Genomic DNA, 19,779 nt, shown 5'->3' on the forward strand with positions numbered 1-19,779 from the left:
CAGTGGGCTAATATCCCAACTTAAACATGGAGAAAGATGTCTCCCATAAACTTCTATTCTGCTAATACAAGAAAAATGGAAAACACATGAAAATACTTTTTTTTTTTTAAAACTAAAATACAATTCAGTAAGATTTACATAAACACTTGGGAAGACTTTAAAGATATATTTGAGTACGAAAGAAAGAATATGAAACTCTCCCATGTAAGCTTTTTCATTCATCTGAGTCTCATGTGGAAGGGGCTGGTACCAGTGTGATCTGGCACTTTCAAGACATATTCCCTCTACCGCTGTCCCAGTACATCCCTCATATTCAGTAGGGCGAACACCAAAGGGTGTTCACAGCCAATTCTTCAGATAATCAGCCTATCCCATGAAACCAGCGTCTTTCTCTACTCCAAAAGCATGAAAGCTCACGCTAACTATAAAGGATACACAAGCACCAACAAGCGTAATTTCTTATCTTATATTTCACAGGACTTCTAGCAATTGTTATACTACAATAAAAGCTAAGTCACCCCCAGCCCACCCCTCTCTTGGGTGTTCAGTAAATTTTCTGTGACTCTTTAATTTCGAATCAGTAAAGACTAAAATTTAATATGAAAGTAGGTAGCTCGATGCATTAAACATATATACTAATAAAGAGTTTAGTTCCATTAAGGTTTTACTATCAATAAACAAGGAACATAAAGTTGCTATTCTGCTAAATGCGAAGGAGATAATTTCCTCTGTAGGAAGAAGTTTTCTAGTCAGAAGGCAGCACAGAAAAAAACCTTTAGGCTCACCTTCTTCCTCTCCTCCCAGACACACTTTCACCCCTGTTCTGATCCAGACATAATGCAAATTCATCTGATGTCATAGGTGAGGTATTTTCCTCTTGATGGTAAACAAATGATGTCACAACCACAGGACTGCATTTCACTGCAGGACTGAACAAGCGGGTATCCAATGCACAGCATGAAAGTTATTGTTCAAACATAAACAGCAGAAATAATTGCAAAAGTAAAGCAAATGAACAGCCAAGTAAATTAATTGCTTTTTGAATCACTGTTCCTGTTTTCCAAGTCCAAATGATTCTCCTTTCCTATTTAGGAAGCCTGAGGGGATGAAAAAGTGTCCAAGATGGTGAAATTAAAAATTAGCTACTGAGCATGAAACATGCAATGATTGCACTTCATAACATTTTTATTGCCTCAGTGTTGTATGAATCATTTCACAGTTCCACAGTTACGATGAAAAAAATGACACCAATAAAGCCTAAGCAATCGATGTTATGACTTCATCAATCCGAGACTGAAGGCATGCACAGAATGACAAATATTTTCAGGAATACCGAGAAAACTACCACCTCGTTCTGAAGAAGCACAAGTTTCATCTTTGCATCTTTCTGAAGAGTGGTCGCTCTCACACCAAAAGATGGAATACTGAAATAATCCTCAGTACAGCTCTATGTGACACAACCTTGCTTTCCCTTTCAGAAACTGGCCAAATTTGGGGTTCTGAAGAGTTACAAATGCAGCTAACGCACAGTGAGGCTACGGCCGATACAGAATGTTCCCAAGTCAGAACATTCTCACTCCTTTGAGATTTTGCGTCAAGATAGTATTATTTTAACAATGACCTGCACTTTGCTTTATTTTTTAAAAGTCTACAGATTCTGGAAGTATGAAGTTGAATTATCTTTACAATTTCACTAAATCCCAAAAAGTTCAATTTATTGCTACTTAAAACTTCCAAGAGGACAATAATCTATGCTTAAGACAACAAAGCAGCATCGTAGTAATCTATCAGATACAACATCAAAGGTACGGTGCAAAGAAGGGACCTCCCGCAGGGAGATTGTACCTTCTTTTGACAGTCATGCTCAATAGCTAACCAAATACAACCTTAAATCCCTTCTACTTATAGTTCAACTTTGACATGACTAAATAAGTATTTTAGTCCGGCTGTATTAAAAAAAAACCCAAAAAACTCCCATCTCTATAAAGCATCATTAAATCCAAACCTGTTCTGTAACAGCAGAACCTAACTTTTTTTTTTTTTTTTTTTTCCTAACAAATACTAGCTTTCTTTTTTTAATTGAGTGGCTAGACATCTTGACTCAAGTATTACAATCTCTGGTAGGATTCTTTAATATAATAGCTCATTTCCCTTATAAAATCATTAATAGAAAATAAAGCCCTTTTTGTTAACTCTAATCTTGCTTCCTTGCAAGTGTGCCAGAGGCACTTTAATATGGATCAGGTCATGAATATCACAAATTACAGCGGCAATGTGTGGCAACAAAGGATCAGATTATTACTGTAACAGCAATACCTTCTTCCTTCTTTGATAAAAAAAAAAAAGTAGTAAACAGTATCCATTGATCTCTCAGGACAAAAAGTCAGTTCCTCTTAAATCCGTGTTTTTCTGATACTTACAATCCAAGGTTTACAGTATGAAGTAATGGCACAGCACAAACCTGAGAATGATGAATGACGGGTATTACAGGGTGTAGTAAAATCTACTTCATTTTATGTCAAAATTCTCTCCTGTTTCACGTTGATGTACAGGTAGGAAGTTAAGCTAAAGTAGGAAAAAGTTAGTAGGTGCTATTTTTGCATAACGTTTCCTATGGTAGATTCATGGCAGATGCATTATGAACGAAGCAAAACTATGTACAGGCAGGCACAATTATGGAAGAATTAATGTACCAACAAGAACAGTACTGGCCACAAATGCAGTATAACATAGTGAAATGAAATTCGCTGCAGAAAAGCACACCCCATTAAAGTTTGTACTTTCCTTGGGTAATGCAGGAACACACGACAACCGTAGCCTATTTCCCTACTTGAAGCAGTCACACTGGGAAAGACTTGTACGGTCTTCATAGGGGTTCATGGGGAGGGAAAAGACAAGACTAATGACCAAAGAGAAGCGCAAAGATGTTATTCATACACACCTGTTATCCGCTGCAGAGCCCTCCACACATTGCCTTACAACTGCAATGTGCAAAACCGGCTTACTACTAGCAAAAACTTATTTCCAGAAATCCAAAGATTTCGTTCAAGTTATAATACAATAAAGAGGTATTTTAACTTTAATACGTTCCATTCCTTTCCCGTAACTCGACAAAGCTTCAGGTGACGCTCACATTAAAAGCAAGTTGCCCGGTCCAAAGGACACAGTCTCAGCCCCCCCCCATGCGACACTTCAAAGGGAAGTGAACCTTTCTGTGCCACCCAAATTCTGTTGAACTCCGCTATAAACTGTCTGCTAGACCTGGGCTGATAGAAACTCCAAGAAGAAATGAATGAAGACCTCCAAGATATCTTCCCCAAAGAAAACATTTAAATTCTTCGGCAATATTCAGCATTAACGTCTGATGCGACAAGTCTATCAAGGAGAAGTCTTAGAAAGATGATGCCGGTTTTGCAGAAAGACTCAGAATCTCCGATTTTTGGGGCCAGGCTGCAGTCCTAACTCTAATTAAATTCTAATCTGCTTTTCCCAGGTTTCATAAAACGCTGTCTCAAATAGGCTTATCTTCTAAGAAGTGCAGCATGATCTTCTCATTAAAGAATCTGTTACAATGAAAACACATTAGTACTAAAGCCAAAAAAGACTGAGGAAATTATGGACATTTTCCCCCAAACTAGTGGATTGCCCTAGTATCACTTTTAAAAAAATTTTACATTCACAAGTCTGCTTTTTAGAGTGTTTCTTCAATGTTATCTCTATTTTGTTCTTTAATTAATAAAAGGATACATGCACCGACATTATAAACACTAATTTGCTATTTAGCATCCCAAATTAGGAAGCATAAACATTTATGCACTTCATTAAACACTACCTAAGAACACTTTGATATTAACAGGAGACAAGCTAGGCTGTTAAATGCAATTTCAGGGCACACATAAGCCACCGTAAAAAGACACTCCTCCTCTTCCCGTCCCTCACTATGAATGCTCCCTGGCTTCATCCCATTGGCACCAGCCCTTACGAAACGAACCTTGGAAATCAGTGAGATCTGGCACATCTGCGCGAACCCAAGTGCCGGTTCAAGGGAAGGGATGGGAACGCAGGGACACGAGCAGCGAAAGTGGGGCGTACCTGTTCGGCAGCACGGCATACTTAGATTGGTACAAGTCAATCGTGAAATTGCACTTTAGAAAGCATAAACCAAATACTTATGCCCTGAATTAAGACACCATTTAAGCACATGTGGTGTACAGGACGAGACAACACGGCGGTTTTCTCCATCTCTTCCAAAACAGGCACTGCAATTCTAGCAAGCCTCCTCTCCTTTCCCCTCTTTCTTCCACCCACGCCAGCCCTTTAAAGAATCCTTGCGTTGCTCCTTCGAGCATTGAAATAGGCTTAACGTTAGGGTATACCAGTGCTACAGGAAGATTATAAGAAATGGTCTTTCAAAACTACAGGAAGCAGAATTGCAGTGGTAGAAAAGAAACAAATGCTGATACTCGGGAACAGACAGCCTGAATGGTAAATAAGCACATCTGTGTGCGTAAAATAAATGGAAGGTTAACTAAGATCACCAATATAACAAATCCTCAAAATTGATCAGTCCAAGCCCTAAATGATCTCTACAAACCTTATTCTTAAAATCCTTCATGAAACAAGACTTCAGGTTATCTTCTTTCATTTACAGACAGTAAGGTATAATTCAGACAACAAATTATTCCTTATAACTTTGCATCGCAAGTCTAACTTCAGTGTAGAAAATTATTTTAAATTTAAATTTGTCCCAAAAGTGTCCATTGTCAAATTATGGACTCAGACAAAATGGTACTAAATTTTCTATTATACATAATCTTGCCATAGTGTGGCAATCTTTAAATCATTTGAAAATACAAACGCACTAAAAATATAGTGTTTCAGGAACAGCAATATGGACATACTGAAGAGCTTTGTACCATAACGAGAAATCTGAAAAGTGCCTTGGTGCCTGAAAAAGAACTGCTTTTAGATTTATTTATTTTTTAAAATAAATTATCATGATTTTACAACTTACAGCTTTGGGTTCTTTGTTGTTTGTTTTTTTTAAAACTATGACAGCAATGGTGATCTATCTACAAGATAATAAGCCAAAAAGAAGCATTCTTTGTGTGTTTTTGACCAAATATATTGTTAGAGATCAGAACAAAGATTTATAAAAACAAACGATTAAAATTTCAGTTCAGAAAAACACTTCGTAAAATACAATAAAACCCTTTTCAATAGCAAAGTGGATTTTGTACAGTTCTTCCTTCTAAGCAGATGATTACTGCAGCCTAGATCCACTAACTCCAGTAAAACAAAACGTAGGCAAAATGGGTTGGTGTTCGCAGAATTACAACCTATATACAGAACTGCAGGTAACATACTGCAACTCATTGGAAAAACCTTTGAAAATTCAGTTTCATTGTGAGTGGACTTACAATATATCTTACATTATTTAAAAGCAGGTTACACCATAGAAAGGCTTTTGACAGAGCCGCTCAAAAAATGAATCAGTTATAGAAGGAGAGTAACACTTCAAGTCAGCTTCTCCCATCAGCAAAAATGCCACACAAATCAAAAAAACAACACTTAAGTAAAACACTAAGACTTTATTAAAAATCCAAAATTTATTGCAAATTGTACTTTGCACTTTCCCTCCTTTCTTCATTTTTACATGATTTATTGATATCCATGATTTTTTCACAGATGTACTTGTTGACTTTGGAGAGTCTCTGTGCAATTTCAGTTTCATCCACAGTTTCTTGTGCTATTCTATCATACAAACATTCTGGGGAGAAAAAAAAAAAGGAAAGAGCCATTAGGATATTTTTAGAAAAGAATATAGCCCTGTGTTGGGCTAACTACTCAAGAGACAGCACTGAGTAAGCACTGTGTATATTTGTTGCAAGACAGCAGAAGCTTTCATTGATTCACTGGCTATCTTGTTAAAGTTAAGATTTTTCACCAGGATTGAATCTTTGGCATGACCAACTTCCAGTTATGCTGTGACTACATTAATAGGCTTTCTATACAGAAACAAGGCTAAATCCAATCTTTTACAGTGTCAGTCTTGCCCACCTAACTCTTCTATTTGTCCATATCTCCACAGCAGATTTAGAATCTTTTCCCAGGTGAATGGTCTCACCAGAACTATTATCTACAGTTCCCTGTAAATCATTCCTACCTTCACACCTTCAAGACAGTAAGTAAATGATAATGGTTAGGAATAGAATCAGTAATCAGTAGGAGAAGACATTAACCAATTTATTTTATTTTTAAATCTGTTCAACATACATTAATGTCTGCATCTTTATCAGACGCCCTGTCCCTGGGCATATTTTGCTTTTATTAGTAGATTATTCAGCGCAAGAACCATCTCCTTGCATGTTTGCACAATATACTTTGTGAACTTAACTGGAATACAAAAAGCAAGCAATGGTAATAACTGCAAAAGCAATGAGGGCAATGAAAGTTGAGACAATTCTGCTTCACAGAGTCTGTAGTTCGGTGCCAGAATCCTGCAGAGGTTACTGAAATTAGCGGTGGTGCAGCACACCCAACTTCTTAGTGACAGGCAGGTTTTGGGTTTTTTGTTTTCATAGCCAGAACAATGTATTTTGTTGTGTAGGCTTCCCAGATTGGTTAAACAAACTCTGTTCTGCTTTGCCTAGTAATCTATTCCAGTAGCCATTTATTGCTTCATATACAGAAAGCCACAGAGATTATCACTTAATTAACATGGTTTACAACATTTCTAATGCATCGTATTAAAAAGTTATGAAAATTAAGTACTATGCATGCTTTGTAGTTCATTTTGAAACCTCTCAGAAGTTTTATAAAAGGTTATTTTGCATTAACAAGGTTTATAACAGTGCTCATGCATCATACTTTTTATAATTTCTTTATTACATACTACACAATAGGGATTTTTAAGAAGCTACAGCTATCAGACACATTAAGAGCTAATGCTGTCGTTCAAAAATCTGTTTTAAATAAGATAGTCTGTGCCCACAGAATGATAAGAACACCTAAAAACAATGTGCATTTTATGTGGTAAGAGGTACTGAATATAAAATAAACCAAATTAATCAGCATGCAGCCTGATAGCTGAAATGCTGATCATCAGTAAACTATGATTTGAAATATGACACCTAAAAAGAGGCACATCACTGAGAACCTGAAGAAACCCAGTGTGTTTGCTTGTACTACAACAATCTCAGGAATACTCCCAGGTTGTGGTAGATACACCTAGTCAGGTGAACGTCCAGTAAAAGACAGGCTATGTTATTAGTTTAGCCACAATGTCAAGCAAACAATCACTTGACAGAATTCATTCATTCAGTTGTGACTCTTAAAGTTAGCGTGACCCAGACAGATCCATGATCATCACAGTTTTTCCTTTTCCATCTCTTCCATTTTTATGAGGGGCTGCAGAAATAGTGCTTTAGTAATCACATAAGGATGCTGGCTTAGGGGCTCCAAAGAGTGATTTGGGGTTCTGCTTCTTTGTCTTTTGGCTTTAGAGGAGCATACAGATACCCCTTCCTATTTCTGACTGGACCAAAGATTCAAGTAGACCTCAAAGACTAACAAGGAGCTTTACTTCTTTCTGTGATGCCTGATCCAAAGCATTGACTATGTAAATTCGAACTTCCTCGCATTTCACCATTTGTCCACTTGCTACTCATTTTTTTGTTTTGTTTTCTTCTCCATAACAACTTATTTGGCCACTTCCAGCTTTCCAGGAAACACTGCTGGCATGATGGGGCAAGACCTGCTAACATTGACGCAAATGCAAAGGACACAACAATGTAGAAAATCATGATTATGTGCTACCCAGTACCGCTGATACAGGAAGTTTGTCTGCTGTCACCCAAAACATTGGCCATGCAGTTTAACTGGTTCAAGAGGAGATTGTACAGTCTTGAGTCTAACAAAAAGGGAGTCAAAGACAAGGTGAAAGAAACACTGGAAAGAGGAACATGGAAAACCAGGGTGTGGAACGGTAGAATTCAAATGAGGGTTGAGGCTGGAAGCAAAAGTATGACAGAAAACACAGAAAAACAAGGAAATAGGGAGGAGCTGAATTCCTGGCAAGTGTAAAGGTATGGAAGAGAAGAGAGGGAAGGGCCGCATCTGCCTCTCACTATTTACCTGTTGGAGCGTACTCCCAAACTCACTGTAGTCAAAACAAGGGGAGTTAGAAGAAAGCTATCATTTAAATGGCTCGAGCAACACAGAGTGGCCCTGAGTGAAGTAGAAGAGGAAATTCTCACAGAAGCAACCTTGCCAGCAGTGCTGAGGAACAACAGCCTCCAGCAGGGAAACCAGAAAGCTCTTTGCAATGGGCCAGTGAAAAATAACCCCTTTTTACTGCATGCTTGTAAGTATGCATCTGGGTAACCAATTCTGTTTCCCATTAGGAGCTGTCAAGGGTAGCCACAGCCAGAGTGGATTCCTTACATGGCCAGTACCTCATTACTTTGCTACATGTGTTAGGATTGTACCAAAAGGTCCCAGTCAGAACTAGAAAACCAGCATGGAACAGCTTGCACTTCCACATCTATTCTTGAAGCAGATTAGTTAAAAAAAAAAAAACCAAAACAAAAACCCATGTCTTTTACTCATTTCTTACAAACTAAGAAAGATGACAGTACGAAGATCAGTTTCCAACTTTTCCCCACACAACACAGACACACACACACACTCAAAGAGGAATCATATTTCTTACTTCCAAAACATGGTACTTGCAAGGCAGATTACAAGAGCTCTTAAACTGTTCATAGTTAAGAGCACAGAGCAACTAGGAACAGGAAATGCAGAATAACGAAGCTCAATCAAATAGGGAGATTTCTTTCAGACCTACTGCAATTTAGTATGGACACAAAACCTAAAAATCCATTTTTGGTATGTATTCCATGAGGAACCGACTTAGTTCTGACTTAAAAAGAAGCCTGAAATACCAAGAGACACAGAAATAAATGCAAAACACAAGCACGATGATACAAAGGGACTGCAATTCACTATTCATTTTAAATAAAGGAGAAGGCCTTCTCTCTCTCAAAGTACTACATATATGGACTCAGGCTTGCAGTTACTGAAAGTGTCATTGAAATTTTTCCTGCCAGATAGGTCAGCGATTTACACTTCCTGTTCAAATTCCAATTCAAGTGCAACAATTAATTTTTACTATTTCCATTTTCTCCACTTAAAAGGGTAAAACTATTCTTTCTTGCCTTTGAAGGTACGCGTATTTTTATAGTCACAGCTATAATGGCTTCTGTGCCTCATGCCAGAGTTGGTTATGTTCTGGATAAAAGAATGTGGTAAAGCTACTCTCAGGCTTGTTAAAAGGAATATATGCATTTTAAAAAATCATTATGTTATAAATGAATTCCAGAACAATGTGTTGTTCTCCAGGCTCAGAGTCCTGTCCTGCAAGTGGTTTAAAGTGATGATCTTCTTGAACCTTACTGAAGTCAATGTACAACTCTTCAGCTGTGAAGGCCTGCACTGTCCACAGCTATTGCAATGTGTTTTACTTTTCCTGGATATGTATGCACTTCACAATGCAATAGCAATTAGAATTACAGTTTTTAATCAGTTAATTTTATATGAGCTGAAAAGAAGCATCTTTCAACTCAGTGATTAATGGTTAAACTCCAAAGCAGGAAGCAAAAGTTTTCAAATAACCTACCTCTGACAATGCTTAATTTGTGAGGTGAGAGAGGTGGCTTGGGAACGGCATCTTTCTTTTTTTTGGTTGCAACTCCTGTGACACTTCTGTTCTTGAGAACATCTGTTCCCCAAATCATAACCGCTAGATTTTTTGTATACTTTGAATCTCCTTGTGTTACTTGCAGCTGGTGCCATTTCTCCTCATCTACCCAAATTCCACTGCCAAGATGGACCTAGAAGGTAGTAATAATAACAACTTATCTATGGTATGTAGCACACAACAGTATCCAAGTGCTGTAGGAACATTAATATTAGGTACTATAATAACAGTAATTAGGGCTTAATAAATGCATTTTGCCTAATTCTGAAACTTCTCCAACTTTGTGGGTCAGGGAGTTCAAGTCAACCTCTTATATAATATAGTTCCTTTTTGTATTCAGTTCTTACTCTCTACTTCCCCCCGCCCGCATAGCCTATCTCCTGAAAGACTATGGTCAGGAACAGAGATACAAGAAGGAAACGGTAAACACATCCAGTATTACAGAGGTATGCACAGCACATAAACCAAGCAGTTGCACCAGCCTAACTCAGGAGCAAGATGAAACATTGTCTTTAATATGCAAGCTTCCCTTTGGCTGAAACAGACTTTACCCAAAGCATATTTCGGAGGCAGTAGAGGGCAATAGTTCCTAAGTCGTACCCTGTACCTGTTGGCAAAATTCAGCCTGATTGTTTAAAGTAACTAGAAGGGGAGAAGGGATTTTGAGAGCTCCCATTTCAATATAAGCCAAGAGAATTTGGAAGCTTTGTAAAACTTCCTATTCTGATCAAGAAGTTTGCCTATCACGTACGATCAGCCTATCCAGGTGAATACTGTTTTGCGGTAAGGCAATGACCCATTGCTACAACATCATAAACTTTCCATTATCCGGACAATGGGGAGTAGAGATATTTCATTGAAGTAGTAAACCAGGGTAATATGGGTACTGGGAAATGCAGTGTGAAGCCACTGCAGAGTCTCTAAAAGGAAGCTGCTTGAGTCTAGTTGTGTTTATTAGTCTTGCTCAGCATTGACTACGCTGGGTTGACTCCCACAGAGCTACGTAGTATCTCTACCCCAGACTTAAGATGAACGCAGGATGAGAATCTGAGTACCATCCTTAGGCTGCCACTACGTACATTTGAGCCGATAGTCCTGATATCCAGGACACCATCAAGCAACAGCAAGGGAATTAACTTCACTAGTAATCAGCACAGGTCTGACATGAGTGCAACCAGGACGCAAACGCTGGCCCTGTGCGGAACCACGGAGAACACTTTGTACCTAGTATGCCTACGCCCCTAATTCCTGCAGTACAGTGCAGACACCTGAACTACCTCTGCACACAGAAAGCTTCGTTCGCATAGTGATAAACTTCATTTGGTTGGACCCACACTTGCTTATCATCCATAACAAGCTAATGTGTGACCTAGCTATTCTAATTACTGGTAAGAGTTCACTGCACCGGTAAGGAACAAGATAGAACTTACTTTCAGATAATCTGTAAAAGTGCAAAATACCAAAAATATGTATCAATTGGATTGTTATATCCAAAATTTAGGTTTCATAAGATCTAAACAAATGGAAGTTCTTTCTGTAACACTAACACTTTAATAAAAGCTTATTGCCTCCTCACGATTAAAAAAAAATCCTGTGAACAAAATTCTATGGCAAAACTATATTAGGAGACTCTGTTCGCCTTAACTGTTTTGCTCTTAGTTTTTTGTGGTTTTACTCCTTTCATGTGGCATTACATAAACTGTGCCTGCTACCCATACATATCTGAACAGTATCACATAAATCCCATTAAATGCAATGAAAATTGGACAAAGCTACTGTAAAATTTTATATACCCGTAATTTTACTGTCTGTATTCAACCAAATACCATTTTTCCTTTAAATGGAAACCTGCTTTAATTATTAATGAGGGCTATAACCCACAGAAATTTTTTATTTCGACAGCATCCTTCAAAAGCAACTTGTTGTTTAAAAACTTAAATAGAAAAATATGAATGGTTTGGCTACCAGCTACGTTATAAAAAACAAATGAAAAGTCTAACTTCCTTAAAGTATAAAACCATAAAGCAAGCTGCCTCTCCTGCAGAATCTTCTACACTAAAGGCATTCTAAGAAGCTTTTCACAAGTCCGCATGGTATTTAGATTTTGTAATGGACAGAAACGGAACTAGTAATAACCACAACATGAACACCCCTTTTTTCCCTTCCTTCTCTGTCGTCAAGCCTCTTCATAATTGCTTTAAAAAAAAATTCACACTCTTTTGGTGCTCTCTACATATTTTGTAAGACAACTTCAATCAGAGTGAGCAGTCTGCGCTCAGAAAACCATCACATTAGTTGCAATTCAGTTACTTCTGTTTTGATCTTGGAAAAGTTATCTGTAAAAATGAGTGCAAGTCACTTAGAAAATAACTAAGATTAGGAATGTTGTGACACGCCAAATTTTGGATGCCTGTATTACATTAGTTGTAGAGACTGCTGTATTTGATCAAAAATCTGATTCCCCTCTGCCAAAATCAGAGTTTATCTTTGCTAAAGATTGTTTAGTCTCTTAAGCTACTACATTATTCATTAGCTTTAAGTTACTTAAAAGAAAACAACAAGTTACAGCAAGTATTTTTAATATTTATGTTTCAGACAGATCATCTCTTCTTTGAGCATGCTTCATTTATTAAAAAAATGATCACTGGTATGAAACACCTATGGTAACAGCAACTACGTGACAGACAGCCACAGACACAGAAATCTTATGTCTCCCTTTTTCTATTTCTAGCACTGTTACGGCAAGGAATTTAATCTGTCCATGTCTCAGTTTACCTCTCTGTAAAACAGGCTCAGTACTGTTTCCTATTACCCCCAAAGCTATGGGAAGCTTACTGTACTCCAGATTCAGAAGCCATTTCCTTCTTGCTGGAAGAGCTGCCCCATGGGCCAGACCCTTGGCTTGATGAAATCAATGGGAACTTTACCCCCAGTTTCAGCAACTGCAGGACCAACCTTCAAGCACAATGCAACAGAAACAACAGCAAATTCAAAGCAATGCTCACCACCGTAACTGTACTAACATGTGCAATATATCGAAAATGTATCTCAGAAGATGAACTCTTTTTTTTTTTTTTCCCCCTTTTTTTTTCTTCTTCTTTTCTTTTCTTTAAGTGAATGCCATAGGCTCTTTTTCAGTAACTCTGTTCTCCCTCTGGAGTGGAGAGATTTATCTGCTTTGAAAGAATCCTACTAAGATCAAATCCGATGCCACAAAGGGCAAGACTTCTAAAAAAGTATTCCAACTACTCTAGTGGTGCATGTCAATAAAGGAATAATGAAAAAAAGGCACAAAGAAGAAAAACTGAAAAAAACACACTCCAACACTCTAAATACATTATTACTTCACATTTCTGGCATGTGAGCTGGCTGAAGCCCCAGTAAATAGGCAAACTTAAAGAAAAACCAAAATTACAAAAAGAAAGTTAAAGAGATATCTGTAAAGATAACAGAGAAAACTTCAGCAACAGAAGTGCCAAGAAGCTAGCAGAAGAAATAAAGGTGCAGGAAAAGCTGCATACAAATAGTAAAGGATGTGCCCTATCCCACAGACTTTAAGCGGGAAAAAAAGGGGGTAAACCAAAGTCTCACAGTAATATATGCAAAGTTTTCATTGCACAAATATACACAAAATATATAAGCAAATGACATATGTTAAATATATTAGGCAAGAAAAGCTATCTGAACCAAATACTTGTCAAACTGCCAAGATTATACTATTTTTCACATACATTTTGTCCCCAACAATTATGTCAAATACATCATCAAGAATGATAGACACTTGTGCAGTCAATCTTGTAACACAAATCTGAAAATGTAGTATTTCATGCTATTCCATCAGTAATTACACTGTAAGCCAAAGCTGAAGTGGAGGTTTCCTCATTAAAGGTTCTCACATTATGGTACCAAATGCATACATATCCTAAGAAACAGGATCTGCACAGGCAATTCTGAAGGACATAAGGTTTTGTAAAAGAAAAACAATGTCCATTTAATGATAATGGCAACAGCTATAAAAGCAGGCCTTGGTAAATGAGCGGACAATGTGTTAAACATGCTGAAGTCTGAAAGGCTATAAGTCAGGTTCTGGCAGAATATAGCTAGATGGTATTTCACCAACTTTATAAGGAAAGTAGCACTACATCGGCTCAATTCAGTGGCAATGCTCCTACCAGATTCAAGGGAGCCCATTTTCATTCCAGGGTTCATAATTATCTACTGGACTCCAACCAAAACATGAAGGCTTCTCTGCGATACGACTACAGCACATTAAAAAACATTAAAGACCTTTTAGGAAAAAGTATTTCTGTTAAATAGACTAATGTAACTTTATAATGTGGGTTACTGACTTTGGTCTATATTCAGTGGATTTATGTATGTCACCAATTGAAGACTACGCCAATTTGCTTGTGCATAAATATTTAATAATTACATTCCTTGTATTGCACAGCATTCAATGCTCTCATCACTGACGATAATTTTCTATGCTGTTCACATTTGTGTAATTTCATAATTTTCCTCAGCATACCTTTATGAAGACTCAGGAAGTCTGTATAAGCTGCTACCATGCAAAACCCCCGAGATCATGAAAATTCCACAATAAAATCACCTGATGGACATTTACAAATTATTCATGCTATATTTAATTTAAAATACCTTTCCATTCTCGAGAATATACTTGTCCATTACTGGAACAGGGGCAGGATAGTACGTTGATGTATTTGCTTCCTCACTGAAGGTCTTCTGTACCTCAGGTTCGGGCTCAATTGATTCTGATTTTACTTTTTCAAGCTCAATGGCAGGTCCTAGACAGTTAAGAAAAGAGAGCTGTCTGCTATCCCAGAGAACATGAAATCAATCACTTCATCACGCATGGTTAACATAAAATAACACATTAGTCACGTTCATTTTAAAGTTAGGAAGAGTCTAAACCAAAATCTTACTTCTGAATGTCAATAAGTAAAAGCAGGATAAGTAACTCTGCTTTATAAACATTAAAATGTTTAATTTTAATTTAAATGTTTAATTTTATTCTTAAAGCATACGGGCAATTACGGGTATGGGTAAGATCGCTTCAACGCACGCTATGGAAATTATGTTAAAATGACACTGACATTATAAACCAAAAGCAACAATAGTAATTCTTCAAATAAGAATTACTATATAGTTGCATAGAAACCTGCAAAATTTACTGTGATAATTATACAAATTATCCATATAGAATTACAAATTTTATAGAAATTTGAAATCTCTTTAGATATAACAGGCATATATTAAAAATAGTGAGGATCTACAGAAATGCTACAAAGCAAACAGGCTTAGGCTACTTATGCTAAAGTATCATGCATAGAAAAAGTATGCAAGGCTAAAAAAACCCCACATAAATTAGAATTTTGATTGTCTGATCCATCCAATACACTGATTTTTATTTTTAATGTAATCAACAAAAATTAAGCACAGATTAAACAACAGAATACGACTAAGCATATGTTTGAGGCTTCAAAGGAGGATAATTATTTTGTCAGTCATCAACTTTTCTTGTCCAGATCAAATTAATAAAAAGTGTTCCTAAAAAGAAGAACAAAATGAAATAATTTGTGAACTGGATGTCATTATTCCATTCATTACAGCGGTAACACCAGAAGTCTAGGAACAGGCTATGGCCCCAAGACTATCATTGTCTCTGGATGTCTGTCTCTAGGATCACAAGAAGCTCCAGCAGTCACTGAAGTTCCACGCAGGGACGGTGGTTCGTTAACACAGCAAGGTTGCCAGCTTAGACCCTGGACACCACAGTAATCAGCCACTTCCATGAACTATGAAGATAAACTCACCCACTTGTAAGAACTACATTGTACCAGGCTGGTGCTGAGAGCGCTGCAGCACTCTGTAGCCCAACCTTGACATCTTCAACAAACGACAATTCAACAATCAGGTCACCATCACGGTTCAGCATCCTTCCTCAGTGTTTGTGCACACAGACCAAGGCCTGAATTGATCTAACTCTGCAAGTCAAGCTGGCACCAGAACTCATGTCTTGAGTCACGTATCTTAAATAGTTCCTGTACCTGGAACAAGCAAAGCATTCATTCCTCCTACTTTGTGTGCTTTCATTTAGATTATTATACAGTGATCTTAGGATTTCCTCCATTGTCAGCCTTTGACATTTATCCTATAGCTTATTCTATACCTACATAACTAGCTAAATGTTCTCAGCTGACTGCTACTTGACGCTCAGCAACAACTAGAAGTTGTATCCGCAACTCAGGCATTCCTATACTGCAGTGCCACCAAAAGTGTCTTAAGACCCATATGCAATGCAAGCATGGCGCAGAGAAATCACAAAAACCATACTGTTTGTATTATAATTTCATAGTAATCTTAGTAAGGACCTCTAATACCATGCATATACAATAGTACAGCCAAAACAAACTAAACTTTCTGAACTTGAGACTGCTAAACTGATTCAGATTGAGGGAAAGACCTGGATTGATTAAGCCACCCAAAGCCTGCACACATCTCAGGGTAGGCACGCCTGAACAAGGAGATGCAGTAACGTAATTGCCAGTGTGAACTCAAAAAGTGACATTTTAGCTGTTACTTTAAGAACACATTCTTCAACAAAGTGCTATTTTGAGTCTTCTTATACTTTGAAAGTGACTTTGAGGAAGATACCCAAGTACAACCACCTTCTTCCTAGAAGGAAATGTCCTCAGTTTAAACACTTTTACTAGTTGCTATTTAGAAGTCTTTCACTGTTTTGTTTATAGTCATATACTGACATAGCTGGGGTCTGGTTTCCAGAGCTGCCCAAGAAAAACAGCTGATTAAAGTCCACAATAACCATAGGTCTAAGAGGTCAGAAGAACCTCTACTGCAATTCAAGTTTTACTGCTCGCTTAAAAGTCACCAACAGAAAGCCTTTAAAAGGTCTTCTCTTATATTCTACTTTTTTTCTTCCCAAACAGAAATCTGCCTCAAACTAGGTAACCTTCACAGCTACTTTCACCATCTACTAAAGACTGCATTTTCAACCTGGCATGTTGTGAATTAGACATGCAGCCTGCGTTACTGCCTTGCTGCTAATGGGAGTTGTGTGCCCAATTTACCACACACCACACTCTGAAAGTTTCCTCTCTCTGTAGCTCTCATGCTCTGTGTCTTATTTTAAAGATGATCAAAGATATATGCCACTATCTAAAGGCTTAACTATGATAATACTTATGTAATAAGGATCATAAAAAAAAATAAAGACAATTCTTCAGAATGCAAAAAGGAAACAAATGTTTTATTGCAAAATCTTTCTCCTGACTGTAAAGTTTCCGTAATACCTGAGAGGCCAGCAACTTCAAATTCAGGGTGAAGAGGTAGAAGGCTTCCCTTCATCACCTCTTTTCCTCAAAAATGCATCTTAGGCTATGCGCTACTCAAAAAATAGTAAATAAGCCAAAATAAATTAACTGATAAAGTGGTCAATATGTATTTGTAAGCAGCAAGCTGTTTTTCTACATGGTCTACCAGAATTTGAACGAAAACAACAGAAGTCTGAGAAGTAGTAATATTATATATATGGTACTTCATGTACTTGTAGTTGATAGAAACCCTGGACTTTTTTTACATCAAAAAGCCAAAGGAATCTGGAACAGCTGAATAATAGTAATTCCTTACACGTGGTAAAACACAAATATCATTTCATTCTCCCTATTCTGGTGTCAGTCCCAAGACACTGTAAACTGGATCACTGAAATTAAACTGGGATTAAAAATAACCACCTGAGAGACTGCGTGTGTTGATGAATGAATGTTTATGAATGAAAGTGAATATACTCCCTGACTTTAGAGCAACACTAATTCTTAGCAATACAACATGAAAATGCAGTATTTATCAGGGAGTGAACAACACCCAAACATTATCCCTGGTACAACTTCACTACTTCTGGCCATATATAACCGTAGTAAACTGCATAGATCTTACCCTGGAGACAACTATTTTTTTTTTAAGAAGTTATTGAAATTCTTATCTTTTGCAATCCAAGGACTATTTAAAATTAGGCCTACAGGGAAGAGTCAGCGATTTAATTCTCTAAATCACCTTACTCTCTAGTGATAAAAACAGGGCAAATTAGTGTGTTTTCAGATGCAACAGAACAAAGATAAACTGAAAAGGTCTACGATCACACAGCTTCCTGGTCCCAAAGCAGGCAAGGGAAAAGAGGCTTTGGCTGCACACATTATTCCAGGAGCTCAGAGGAGGGATACCATAACCTCTTCCATGACAGTTATCACCGTCCCCCACTGCTTTGGTCCCTACAGCCCTGGTCAAATGCCTGTCTCCTCCAGGAAGGGATCTGTTGGGCAACAGCGTATCAAAATCCTAAAGAAGCTTCAGTATATCCCCATGGATCAGTACTGATTTTGCTACGGTCGTTTGTCACATCTGCTTTCAAAGTTCTTCTAAAACCACGAGCAATTCAGGGTCACCATGTGGAAGATCAAGAACCTCACTCTTCCCACGGGAGTGGCTCAAGTTTAGTAGCAGAGATGAAGGCCTAGGTCTAAAGTAGAATATGTTGACTTCTAGCTGCTCACTGAAATCAACATGTTGATGGGAAATTAGGAGACTGAATTTTAACTCAAGAGGCTGTTCTATATTTGATCTGCAAGTTTAAAATGGCAACAGGCACGCGTTTCCCACAGCTGCAATTCATCAGCACAAAACAGCTGTCACATCATGCAAAGAAATCAGAAGTCTCTAAGGTGAAACAGAAATGCAATTAGTTTGCATTAAGTCCAGCCTGCTAGAAGTGCAGCATAACATAAATTACATGTAATTTGAAACTCTAAGTTTAAGAGATCGCTGCAACAACTGAAGATGAATTCAGGATGTAATCTATTTTCTCAACAATTTTCACAGATTATTCATATATCCAAATATACCTCATTTATAAACTGGAAAAGTAAGGAAGACTAAAGAAGTCTTTACATATCTATTTCTTGATTAAAAGTAGCACTTCTTCATACTGTCATCAGATTCCCTAATCTATAATTTGCTGAAGATGTCTCCCTTTCTAATAATTCATAAATTTTGCACTGATCTTCCTAGAATCTGGTTGCGTCTCTACTGTGAATGAGGCTACAAGAAAAGGCAAGAGTTATCTGTGGTTAATCAACCAAGTGTTAGGACACACACCCCCTGTGAAGGACACAGCCCATAAGGGCCAAATTCTACCTTTGTCAACCATGAAAAGTTCCATACAAGTAATAACAACAAGGGATTTTTTTGGAAGTTAACTATAATTCGTATTTGTCCAGGTATGTGATTAAATTAAAAGAACTTGTATTCAATGTAATTGAGACTTATTTTCAGTTGTCAAGCAGGTACCAGACTGAACCAATGGAAATTCAAGCCCAGTATTTAGAGAAGATTCAGCATTTTTTCCAAGAGTTTTTTTTTTTTTTTTTCCTTTTTCTTCCAAGCTTCCTTGATTTGGCTCAAGTGAAAAAAAATGCATCCCTTCTTTCTTAAAGTGAAAGAAACAAGACAGAATTCAGAAGCTGTCGTCATTTCATTGCTGGTCTCACCACTCAAACTGCTGTCAAGACTACCAACTAAATTGGTATTTTACGCTGTTCAGCCCCATTGCCTACCAACATCTGGCTGGTGCTCCATTCACATAAATTCCAGCTAACTACTTGCAGATGAAGAAACATCTTTCCATCCAAGGAAAATTTTAGAAAGCTCGGTGGAATCTACTGCCAACCACATAGTGTTTTTCAGATTGTGGAAACCTTGCCTATTTAGTTTTATTAAAAAACTTAACTAGAATGTTTATAATAAGTAATGACACTTTAATTATGCACAGTGTAACAATGATGAGCATTCACAATCAAACACCCAGTTTAAATCGTCAGATGCTACTTCCAAGAACCTGGCTCCAAACTTGCGGTCACACCTTAACACATGCTACAGCACAGGCACATGCTCTCTCAGGTTCAGGTTTGTACGTGAATGTAACTCAG

The 19,779-nt window shown here is 37.5% G+C and overlaps 1 protein-coding gene across 8 annotated transcripts in view; it reads right to left on the reverse strand.

Annotated features, from left to right (window-relative positions):
- BEND5 (BEN domain containing 5) overlaps positions 1-19,779 on the reverse strand; it is a 979,469-nt gene that overhangs the window by 359,897 nt on the left and 599,793 nt on the right. For 5 of the 8 annotated variants that reach the window (XM_030032517.1, XM_030032518.1, XM_030032516.1 and 2 more), the window contains 3 exons: positions 14,417-14,565; positions 9,680-9,893; positions 5,572-5,770 (listed from right to left, as the gene is read on the reverse strand). The exons of 2 other annotated variants lie outside the window; for them this stretch is intronic. In XM_030032517.1, coding sequence (XP_029888377.1) covers positions 5,610-5,770; positions 9,680-9,893; positions 14,417-14,565 — 524 coding nt within the window. In that variant the 3' untranslated portion in view covers positions 5,572-5,609. Of the gene's footprint in view, positions 1-5,571; positions 5,771-9,679; positions 9,894-14,416; positions 14,566-19,779 lie in introns of those variants that run through there. One more of the 8 variants, XM_030032522.2, reaches the window with a different exon arrangement.

Source organism: Aquila chrysaetos, chromosome 12 (genome assembly GCF_900496995.4).
Source record: "Aquila chrysaetos chrysaetos chromosome 12, bAquChr1.4, whole genome shotgun sequence".
Taxonomy (NCBI): domain Eukaryota; kingdom Metazoa; phylum Chordata; class Aves; order Accipitriformes; family Accipitridae; genus Aquila; species Aquila chrysaetos.